We start from the raw sequence: 11320 nt of genomic DNA on the forward strand, positions 1-11320 counted from the left end.
GCAGAGGAGTGGGGAGCGGGGTGGGCTCAGAGGTTTGTTCGTGCCACTGTTGGTGTTTGGGCCGGGTGGTGCCAACCATGGGGGCTCAGGGCTGCCAGCCCCTCTGCGCCTGGGCCAGCTGAGCTGGGGGAAACTAGCCTCAGATCTGCACTAGCCCCAGCAGCCAGCATCGTCAGGCCGGGGGGCTTATCCAGGCAGGAGGGAGATGTATTTTCATGTCACGGTGCCTATGAAGGCACAGGGCGTGCTGTGCTGCTGGGTGCCTTTTCCATTCTTGAAGTTCAGATCTGTCTATACTTGAACATAAATCTATGAACAAAAATGCTATAATTTATCCCAGGGCAAAGAACAAGAGGGGGCTGATGCAGACGTCCAGAAGGATGTCTGTCTGTCCACCACCCTGCACGGGTGCTGTCAGGGTTGGTCCGGAAGGCGGCGCAGCCCGGGAAGGACTTCCGATGTTCACAGCACAGCTGGAGTTAGGAGCTTCACACCCCCTCGAGCTTCAGCAAACCAAACCTCTCGGTAGTCTGGCACGAAGTGAGAGGAGCAGGTTCAGCAGAGAGCGAGGAAGAAGCCCAGTAACCCTGCCCAGGGGCATTCTCTGTCCTCATTCATTACAGCCACGAATGAGAGGCTTTTTAAAGCTTTCCCCTCACTCTTTGAGCTGGCTGCGGTTCCCTGCCTTAATTCCTTGCTCATATCACTTGACTTGAGCAGGGTATGATAACAGCCCGGTGACCGCTGCTGTGATGGTGACGATAAAGGATGGTTAAAGAGTGTGTTAGGTGCACATCAGCTCAGGGTCATGTTCAGCGTTGTCTGCTCAGTGTCTCTCGAGATTTGCAGCGTTGTCTGAAGCCGGGGCCCTGGGTACGGCCATTCCCATGCTCGTGGGGAGCAGTTTGGGAGGAGGATTTTTTGCAGGGAGCAGCGGCGCTCCTGGGGCTCCATCCTGCGTCACCCCATGGCAGCTTCTTCCCCGGCAAGCCCTACGTTGGTGCCGTTGCTCGGGGGTTTTGTGCTCCTGAGAGGCAGGTTGCAGGTAGAGCTGCGGGCTGGCTCTGGCCCCTGGCGAGCAGCGTGTTACGCGGGGGGACTTGTCCCCGAGCCCCTGCGCCCCAGTGCATCATCACCTCCCCCCGCTAACCGGCTTACTGCTTTCGGGCATTTTCCCCATCTGCTGAGCAGTGGGTTTTGCCGCATGTTCCACTGCGTCCCGCCATTTGGCGTGGGGGATGGAGGGTGGGGGAGATCCCCGCGGTGTTTAAAAGGATCTGAATAAATCCTCTTAAGAGAGGCGCTGACTCAGCAGAGCGTGGTGAGAGAGGAGGAGGAGGAGGGAGGCGGAGAGAACCGAATTATCCTTGTGGGGCTGGAGCAGCCACCAAGCCCCACGCTGGCACGCGGAGCTGGGGCAGGCAAGAAGCCTGCCCCAAGAAGCATCCCCTCTTTCCTCACCGAATTTTAGATTGTCTCCATCTCCCTAGAGCAGAAACGTGAGCCTCGTAGCTCGGGCTGTGACCCGGAGGTGCCTGTCCCCAAGGGTGCAGGGTCCTGTCCCGGCTGTGCCCGAGCCCACCCCAGTGCCGCTCCCTGAGGTTTCCCCCCAGTGTTGAGCTCCTCCCTTGGATTTCTGCCTTGTGCGCGTGGCCAAAGCTCATGGGCGGCTCGCTTTCATGGTTAGTATTTATTACCGAAGGTGCGCTGAGGTGCTCAGTTCCTGCAGGGGCAGATTACCGAGATTATGGTCAGACCGGGCGGCAATGTCACCTTACGGGAAAGGCAAAGGCTTGGGGAGGGGGAAGCAGCCGGGGCTGGGTGTGGGGGTGCCACCCGCCCCCTCGCTGCCTGGCAAGGGGTCCCCGCTCTGCTCGGCGCCTGGCGCTGCGGCGGTTTGCAGAAGGGCTGAGACGCAGAGGCAGGGGACACGGAGCAGACTGAGAGCGGCTTCCCGAAGCCTTGGCTCTGCCTGTGTGCAGGCTCAGGTGGGCCCTGGGTTAATCCGGCCGGGAGGACTGGTGTCGCCTGGTTTGCATTTCTGAGCAGGCAAGGGAGACTCTCGCTGCCTGCCAGCTGTTGCCTTTGGCTTGCTGAGATGCCTCGTATGAGCCGCAAGAGCACCTCTGCCACACTTCACCCTCCTTATCTCATGGTGTATCTTGTCCTCCCATGCAGAGCTCCACACAGGAGATCGGAGAAGAGCTGGAGGATGGTGTGATCTACAGCATATCGCTCCGGAAAGTGCAGCTCCATCACACGGCCAACAAAGGGCAGCGGTGGCTGGGGGTAAGCTGGGCACTCCACCAGCCTGCTGCCACGGGGCGTTCTCAGATACACCCTGCCAGAGGTGTGGTGACCCGATGCCAGGGCTTGGCAGGGTCGATCCCAGCCCATGTACTGCCCTCTTCTCACTGCCCCGTACGCTCCTGTCCTGGGGGGTCCCTCCACGCCTTATCTGGGAATCATGTATTTATTTGGGAGCACCTGCTGGCCTCTGCCCCATGGGAAAGGGCATGGGGGAAATGAGCTGAAGCCCCATTTTGCAAAATAGGGTAACCCTGATTTACATCTAGATTTTTGGCAACCTTGAGACCTTTCCTGGGATTTCCCAAATGCTCAAGTCTTCTCAGCTGCGTTACTGGTATTTGGTGTCAGAGGAGACCCAGCTTCCCCTTCCCCAGGCCCAGGCACTGTAGGGGGTCTCTGTGGTCCCAGCCTAGACCCAAAAGCAGCTTGCAAAGCTGGTGGGACTGCATTGCGCTTGAACGTGCCTGTCTTCATCCAGCCCCCTGACTTCTGCTCTTGTCCCGGCAGTTTGAGAACGAGTCGGCCTTAAACCTCTATGAGACGTGTAAGGTGCGGACGATAAAAGCTGGGACCTTGGAGAAGCTGGTGGAGTACCTGGTCTCAGCCTTCAAGGGCAATGACTCCACCTACGTCACCATCTTCCTGTGCACTTACCGGGCCTTCGCCACCACCAAGCAAGTGCTGGACCTGCTGCTTAACAGGTGAGGCTGCCCTGAGCCCCGAAATGCAGCTGGGGGTGGCCGCTGTCTGAGCCCCTTTGACCAGGAGAGTCCCAGCATCTTCTGCTGCCATGCCTTGGAGGGCTGGTGGGCTTCTCCGACCCCATCAGCATGAAGGTTTTGGGGTAGGGCAGGGAGGACACAACTTCCCAGTGAGCTGGAACACTTCCAGTTGGTGCCCCGCTGCAAGGTGGCCAGTGCTGGCTGCTTCCCTCTTCCCCTAACACAGGGGCCGTGGCAGACCAGGGGAGCAGGACAGTACAGGAGACATTCATCCTGACCCCCTGGTAGAGCGGAGGGTGATGTGGAGGGAGCTCTGAGACACAGCTGAGTCCAGGATGCTCACTGCCTCCTCTTTGTGCCCCACCAGGTACGGCAAACTCCACGTGCAGGCAAATGGGGACCATGCCAGGCACGCTGTGGACGAGAGGATGGAGCTGAAGAAGTAAGTCTGTGGCTGAACAAGATGGGTGGCTCTGGTGGTAGCTCTTTGGTTCTTGTACAAAGGCATGTGCTGTCCCAGGGGTGCTTCTGATGCCTGGGGCTCCGGGTGCACGCGGGTTTCTCCTGGCACCCGATTCTCCTGCAGGCTTGCCTGAGTTTCCCCCCTTCCCACAGCACCATCTCCTCCATCCTGGGCGCCTGGCTGGACCAGTACTCAGAGGACTTCCGCAAGCCCCCGGACTTCGCTTGCCTCAAGCAGCTCATCTCCTACGTGCGCCACAACATCCCCGGCTCGGACCTGGAGCGCCGAGCCCGCATCCTACTGGCCCAGTTCCAGCAGCAAGAGCAGAGCGAGTCGGAGGCGGAAGGTGGGGTCCTTTCCCTGCTTATGGGGGGTCGTTTGGGGCTGCAGGGGGAGGGAGTGCAACTGGTTGGCATCGAGGGTCTCCAAAACCTTGGGTCTCGCCGTGGGGCCGACCCTCATAAACCCTGCCTGCGTTTACATGGAGGTATACTGGGAAGCTAATCCAACTGCACCAGAAGTGGGATCTCTAAATGGATTAGCTAATCTGCCTTTAATCCTCTGCAGACACTTGTGCCCAGGTTTAAAATGACCGTCCTTTTATCTGAGCCTCGTTTCTCGAGGCGTGAAGCCAGATGGGAATTAAGAGCCTGGGAGGTGGGATGTGGTGTCGGCAGGGGGCTGGCGTGGGTCAGGGTGGGCCCCGGCTGGCAGCAGCGATGCGGGGCTCAGCTTTGCGCCGTCTCTCATAGCTGTGGACCACGGCGGCTGCACCTTCCAGCTGGTGGAGGAGAACGGGGTTGGGGACGGGAAGCCGGATTTCCTCTCCTTCTCCCCAGAGATGGTGGCAGAACAGTTCACGCTGATGGATGCTGTGAGTATTCATTCGACAGCCGGGTCGATGGTGCTCTGCCCGTCTGCTACCTACCGCTCTGGGCACAGGCTGTCTCTTCCCTTCCGCCTTTTCCTCCTGGCCCGTTCCCTTCCCAGGGCCCCAAAGAGACCCATCTCCATCCCTTTATCTTCCAGGAGCTGTTTAAGAAAGTGGTGCCTTACCACTGCCTGGGCTGCATCTGGTCCCAGCGAGACAAGAAAGGCAAAGAGCACCTGGCGCCCACCATCCGTGCCACGGTCTCGCAGTTCAATAGTGTGGCCAACTGTGTCATCGCCACGTGTCTCGGAGACCGGTCCCTGAAGCCGCAGCAGAGGGCTAAAGTGGTGGAGCGGTGGATCGAAGTGGCTCGGGTAGGACAGCCCACCATCCTGCTCCCCTCCCACCCCAGCCCAAGGGCCGAGGGTTTTCTGTTGTGTGAATCCCAGCAGATCCTTGGGCTTTTTTTGATGCTGAGTCTTGTCTTCCCCTTGTCTCCCCCCAGGAGTGCCGCATCCTGAAGAACTTCTCCTCCCTCCGAGCTATCCTCTCAGCTCTGCAGTGCAACGCCGTTCACCGGCTGAAGAAGACCTGGGACGAGGTCCTACGGTAAGCAGCACCTGCTGGGCTTCTGTAGCCATGGGGAAGTTTCAAGGGGGAGGTTGTGGTGTGGCCCTTGAACATGTAGATGGGATCATCTTGGCTCCACCGTTGCCTCTTGGAGTGTGCCCAAAACCCAGGGACCAACATAAGGGGTCAGGGACCTAAGGAGGGTGAGGAAATAGAAGCACCACGATCTCCTCCTCCTTTCCGTGCGAAACACCCTAGAATAGACCCCAAAAGCAAGGCCCTGCTGGAGCTGTGAGCATGGCGGGGGTCCTTTGGGTGAGCAGAAGAGAGCCCAAGGAGGAGACCCCAGGGTGGCACCATTGCTGACTTATCCCCGTGTTTCTCCCTGAGCAGGGAGAGTTTCCGCACTTTCCACGAGCTCTCCGAGATCTTCTCCGACGAGAACAACCACTCGCTGAGCCGGGAGCTTCTCATTAAGGTATGGGGAAGCGGCACCCGGGTCGCCCTGTCCCCGGCAGGGAGCTCGGGCTGATGCTGGCAGCAGTTTCTGCCCCAGCCCTGGCAGCGCCGCCGGGGTTGCTGGTGTGGGTGCAGGCAGGGCCTGCTGAGTTTGGGGAGCAGGCAGGGATTTCGCGTCAGGCTGGGCTTTCTGCTTCTCCGCCCAGATGTCGTCATTGCCTGAAGCTTGCAGAGCAATTCAGCAAGCAGAGATAAGCAGGGGGATAGGATCCAGTGCACCAGGTGACGGCTTCTCCCCAGAGGCAGCTGCATTTTAACAGCTCAGTGCAAAGTCCTCTTGATTTCAGGTGGGGTTTTAGGGTTCGTGAAAGGCTGCAGGAAAAATGTCCTTCCTCCCAGTGGAACCTCTCCGTGGCTTCCCAGCCTAGCTCCCGTTTGAGGGCTGAGAGGACACAAAATGCAAAAGGGAACAAAACGTCCCATTGAGGAGCCATTTATACAGAGCTGGAAATGGGAGCAGCGGTTCCTATTCACTAAGCCTCTCCTCCCTGTGGGCCACAGCTCAGCTGTGATTTCCTCCTCTTCCCCTCATCCCTTTCCCTCTACAAGGAAAGTTGTACCGATAAAAACAGGGGTGAATTTTAGCTCCTCTATTAGTGCAGTTTCCCACCCGCGCTGATCCCCGCCTCTCCCCACCATCCAGGAGGGCACATCCAAATTTGCCACCTTGGAGATCAACCCAAAGAGGGCTCAGAAGCGGCAGCAGCAGCAGCGAGAGATGGTGAGTCTGGCACAGCCGCCCCCGTGCCCCCTCCCGGCGGCTGCCCGGGCTGGTCCCGGCGCTCTGCTGACCCCGCTGTCCCTTGCTGTCCCCACAGGGCGTGATGCAGGGCACCATTCCCTACCTTGGCACCTTCCTCACGGACCTGGTGATGCTCGACACCGCTATGAAGGATTTTCTGGACGTATGTACCTCCATCTCTACCCTCCCCTTCCTCTCCTTCCTCCGCACAGCCGCCCCGGAGCCCGGGCTGACAAGTGGAGGGCTGGTCCCCCACGCGTCCTACATTGGACACTGCACCCTGCACACCCTGTATCCGACACTGCACCCTGTGCACGCTGTGTCCGACACTGCACCCTGTATCCGACACTGCACCCTGCACACCCTGTATCCGACACTGCACCCTGTATCCGACACTGCACCCTGCACACCCTGTATCCGACACTGCACCCTGTATCCGACACTGCACCCTGCGCACGCTGTATCCGACACTGCACCCTGCGCACGCTGTATCCAACACTGCACCCTGCCCACGCTGTATCCGACACTGCACCCTGTATCCGACACTGCACCCTGCGCACCCACCTCTGTCAGCCCATGGAAATGGGGTGCTCTGGCTCTGCCCCTTGGCCGGGACACCCGCACTGCAGTGGCAGCGAGCGGGGGGCAGGGAGGCATGGGAGCAATATTTTTCTGCCTGCTGCACGCTGACGTTCGGCTCCTTGTTTTCCAGGGCGGGCTGATCAACTTTGAGAAGAGAAGGAAGGTGAGAGCTCTGCCCCGGCAGCAGCACAGCGGGGTGGAGGGAGGACGGTGACTTGGTGCAAGCCCAGGCTGTGCCAGTTGCTTCAGGGTTGATCCTTCTCCTTTTTTGCTGCCATGTTCTTCATTTTTGGGGAGGATTCTGGTCCATCATAGAATCGTCTAGGTTGGAAGGGATCGTTGAGTCCAACCATTAACCTAATACTGCCAAAACCACCACTAAACCATGTCGCTAAGCACCACGTCTACCTGTGTTTTAAATCCCCCCAGGGATGGTGACCCAACTGCTTCCCTGGGCAGCCTGTTCCAATGTTTGATAACCCTTTTGGTGAAGAAATTTTTCCTAATATCCATCCGAAACCTCCCTGGCATGACTTCATATCTGTCTCTGTGTATGGGGGTGGGCAGTTCATGGAGGCGGCTGGGGCTGGCAAACAGATCTGGTCTCATGGCTTCTGTTCACTGTAGGAGTTTGAAGTCATCGCCCAGATCAAGCTGCTTCAGTCGGCCTGCAACAACTACAGCTTCACACAGGAGGACCAGTTTGTGGACTGGTTCCACAGCCTGGAGCGGCTCAGCGAGGCCGAGAGGTGAGTGTGAGCGGGGTCCGGGGCCGTGCTGCCGCTGGTGCATCGGGAGCTCCCACCGCTGATCTCCAGCTGCTGAGCAGCTGCCCCGAGCTCCGCTCCCTGCCCTGCCGGCACGGTGCTCACCGCGGCAGCACACAGAGCTCAAACCCTCATCTCTCCCCTCCCAGCTATGGGCTGTCGTGTGAGATCGAGCCGCTGTCGGAGTCAGCCAGCAACACATTGAAGGCGAAGAAAAACACGGGCATCATCAAGCGGTGGAGCGAGTGAGTCTGCTCGTCCCTGGTGGGTGCGGGGTGGAGGTGGGGGCCAGCATGGGGCAACTGCGGCTGAGGATTGCAGGGGACGAGGCGTGGGTGGCCGCTGTCCTCGCTCTGCGCGATTCTCACCTGCCCCGCGTCTCTCCTGGCAGCCGGCAGCCGCCGAGCACCGAGCCCTGCGCCAGCGGCAGCTCCCACTCGAAATCCTTCGACCAGCTCAAATGCGGGCAGTACCTGTGCAGCGGGGACGCCACCGACTCCGTGAGTGTCACCTCTGCCGGCTCCAGCAGCTCCGACGTGGAGGAGATCAACATCAGCTTCATCCCCGAGTCTCCCGACTGCCAGGAGAAGAAGGTACGGGGCAGCTCGTGGGGTCCAGGCCTCCGGAGGCAGGTGCGGCCATCGCGCAGGGATTGCCCACCTCTGCCCTGGCACTGGGGCTGGGGGGAGTGGGTGGGGGTCCCGGGAGCTGTTTCTCACCCGCCGGGGCTAAGGAGGCCCCTGCCCTTTGCTGCTCCGGCAGCGTGGCAGGGCTCTCGTGCCTCCGGCGGCTGTAGTCGTGTCGGTCCCCCATTGTCACAGGTCAGTGAGATTCCTCTGGCCTCCCTCCCCCAGCGCTGGTACGCCCCGTCTGTGGCCGATGGAGAAGCTAAAACCACTGTGTCCTCCGCATCCCCTCTCCTCCCTGCCCTCCAGTTCTGGGAATCCACCTCCCTCTCCTCCCTGGACACATCGGGCATCGGCTCAGGCTCCAGCAGTGCCTCGTCCTCTTCCGTCTCCTCCACACCGGTGACTGCCTCACGCACCCACAAGCGCTCCGTCTCCGGCATCTCCAGCTACTCATCCCTCTCGCTGCCCCTCTACAACCAGCAGGTCGACGACTGCTGCATCATCCGTGTCAGCCTGGCTGTGGACAACGGCAACATGTACAAGAGCATCCTGGTCAGTACGGGGCACCCACGGTGATGGGTGGAGGGGCGGCTTGCCCTGCTGGGATGCAGGCGTGGCCCATTGTGGGAGGCGACGGTGGTGGGAGGCTTTGCAGTGTTTCGTACCCCCTGGGCTAATAACACTCTGCGTTCACAGGTGACGAGCCAGGATAAGACCCCAGTCGTTATTCGCAAGGCCATGGCCAAACACAACTTGGACGGGGACCGGCCTGAGGACTATGAGCTCGTTCAGATCATCTCAGAGGAGAGAGGTGTGTGCTGGGGAGCGGGGGGCTTTCCTGGGGGCTCTGTCCCCAGCCGGCCACGCAGCCCTGCAGTCTGGGCAGCAGCGGGTCAGAGCTGGGCTGGGAGGTGACAGCAGAGGGGTCTTTCAGGGAAAGGGTGCCTGACTCACCCCCTTCCTTGGTTATTTCCAGAGCTGAAGATCCCCGACAACGCCAACGTCTTCTACGCCATGAACTCTGCCGCCAACTACGACTTTGTGCTGAAGAAGCGGGGCTTCTCCAAGGGGGTGAAGATCAAGCACGGCTCCAGCTCCACCCTGCCCAGGATGAAGCAGAAAGGCCTGAAGATCGCCAAAGGCATCTTCTAGCCTCAGCCCCACTGCCACCCATCACCGACGGGGCCTTGGGGGCAGGCTGCTCCGAGCTCGGCTGCGGCCGGTCCTTGTGCCGCCTGGCACGGCGAGAGGAGCGACCCTCGCCCATGGGGGACGGCCGTGCACCTCCCTCCTGCACCGAGAGCTGGGGCGCTTTGGCAGCCGGTGTCGGCCTCCGCCTCTCTCTGCACAAGCTCCCGTTTCAATCAGGTCTTTTTTTCTACACAGGAAGGCAGCGAGGGGGGATATCTCCGTTTTATTTTTCTCTTTTTTTTTTTTACGTTCCACGGTGCGACACTAGTCCAGCCGCCGGCCAGCCCAGAGCTGGAGCCCGCCTCTGCCGTAGGTGCCTTGTGTCCGAGCGAGCCGGGGAGCGGTGACTCGCAGAGGGGCCGTTTGCAAGGAGCAGAGCACGAGCCATCACCCCGGGGCTGCAAAGCCTCCCACGTGGCGGGGTGCTCTCCTTCCCCGCTTTCCTGGCGTTGTTTTACCGCCACGTCCTTCCTCCCCGGGATAACGGGCATCGCCACCGCCGCGCATCTCTGCCTGTCCTTCCCGTGGGAGGAGCCGCGGACGCCCCAGGCTGGGAGGCGAGCTGGAAGGGATGCAGCCCCGCTCTGCCCTCGGAGCCCATGGAGGAGGGCTGTGTCCGCGCTGCGATGGAGCGGGGGCCTCATGCTCTTGACAGCTGGAAGCCTGCGTGGTCTCGCTCCTCTCCCCGATCCAGCGTGTCCTCCAGCTGGGCTTCGACGGCCCGCGTTCAAACTTGCACCAAAGATCAAACGCCAGTGTCTCTTCTGCCGGTGGGGGAAGCTTTGCGCTGTGCCCCCAGCGCTGCCAGCCTAACGAGGAGGAGGAGAGCGAATTTCTGTCTGAACTTGTGTAAATAGAGACCTTGGGTCTGCGCAGGCGGGCGAGGAGCTGGAGAGCTTGGGGTGCTCCGGGTGCCCTGGCTGCCACCGCCTGACCTGCAGAAAGTGCCACTCACCTTGGGCTTTAACCGGACTTTTTCAAACACTGACCATGGGAGAAGCAGCAATGAGACTTTTTTTGTATAAAACAAAAGTTTACTGATTTTTTTTTTTTTTTTTTTTGGCAATATTTATTGGTTGTAAATAGAAGAGACGAACTTGTACATTTTACTAATCCAGCCTCCCCCGACCCTGCAGCCCAGTCCCTCTCCTCTCCCCACCCTGCTATTTAAGCCTCCTGGGAGGGATGTGGCAGCAGCAGCGTTGCTCTGCCGTGCTCGTGGGGCGCAGACCCGCCGGCCCCCCCCTCCCTTCTTTCTCTACCACTAAGTCGCTCGAGCAGGGGCAGAGATGCTTGTTTTAATCATTGTAGGAAACACTAACCGAAGGGGGACTTTTTTTTGCTCCTGGCTCCATCTCTTTTTTTTTTTTTTAAGCGCTTCCTCCCAGCACATCTTTTCTCTTTCCCGTCTGTCGGCGCTGCCGGGCGGGTGCAACACCTTCCCCGGCTCCAGGAGAGGGGCCTGGGGGATGCAGCAATGCTGCACGGCCACACTCGGGGGGCTGGTGGCAGGAGCTGGGCTGCGGGCTCTGGGCGGGGAGAGGCTGCTTGGGTGCGAGCGTGGCTGGCACTGAGCTCTCCCAGCCCCGTGTCCCCTCGGGTGGCGTCGCCCATCGCTGCACATGATGGGAGCCCCTGGCTCCCTGACGCAGGGGCAGCCTCCTGCCTCCCACCCTGCCTGGAGCCTGGCTCCTGCCCTCGGGCATCAGCACCCCAGGGTCCTCCCTCTGCTTCGTGCCTGCCAGCTCCTGCCCACCCCGGGGCCACGCTGTTTCCCCCCCGTTCCCCTCCCACCAGTGTCCCCAGCAGCCCAGCGTCACCCAGGGACTGGCTGTACCATATGTATTTTGTACCACTTCAATGAAGGAGCACACTGCCTGGTGTGACTTGTACACAGCAATGTAATTAGTCTTTGCAATAAAATACTGATGCTCAAATGTGTCTGCCCCAAGGC

At 60.1% G+C, this 11320-nt stretch overlaps 1 protein-coding gene across 6 annotated transcripts in view; it reads left to right on the forward strand.

Annotated features, from left to right (window-relative positions):
• RALGDS (ral guanine nucleotide dissociation stimulator) overlaps positions 1-11303 on the forward strand; it is a 63398-nt gene extending 52095 nt beyond the window's left edge. For 3 of the 6 annotated variants that reach the window (XM_063352933.1, XM_063352937.1, XM_063352938.1), the window contains exons 2-18: positions 2179-2289; positions 2818-3011; positions 3400-3474; positions 3648-3841; positions 4248-4369; positions 4525-4740; positions 4872-4975; positions 5330-5414; positions 6099-6176; positions 6274-6360; positions 6910-6942; positions 7407-7528; positions 7696-7791; positions 7938-8139; positions 8368-8727; positions 8872-8986; positions 9152-11303. In XM_063352933.1, the coding sequence (XP_063209003.1) occupies positions 2179-2289; positions 2818-3011; positions 3400-3474; positions 3648-3841; positions 4248-4369; positions 4525-4740; positions 4872-4975; positions 5330-5414; positions 6099-6176; positions 6274-6360; positions 6910-6942; positions 7407-7528; positions 7696-7791; positions 7938-8139; positions 8368-8727; positions 8872-8986; positions 9152-9327 (2370 nt within the window). In that variant the 3' untranslated portion in view covers positions 9328-11303. The remainder of the gene's footprint in view (positions 1-2178; positions 2290-2817; positions 3012-3399; positions 3475-3647; positions 3842-4247; positions 4370-4524; positions 4741-4871; positions 4976-5329; positions 5415-6098; positions 6177-6273; positions 6361-6909; positions 6943-7406; positions 7529-7695; positions 7792-7937; positions 8140-8367; positions 8728-8871; positions 8987-9151) is intronic. The other 3 variants (XM_063352936.1, XM_063352939.1, XM_063352934.1) reach the window with 2 other exon arrangements.
• Positions 11304-11320: the final 17 nt, after the last annotated feature.

This window comes from Chroicocephalus ridibundus, chromosome 15, assembly GCF_963924245.1.
Source record: "Chroicocephalus ridibundus chromosome 15, bChrRid1.1, whole genome shotgun sequence".
NCBI lineage: Eukaryota > Metazoa > Chordata > Aves > Charadriiformes > Laridae > Chroicocephalus > Chroicocephalus ridibundus.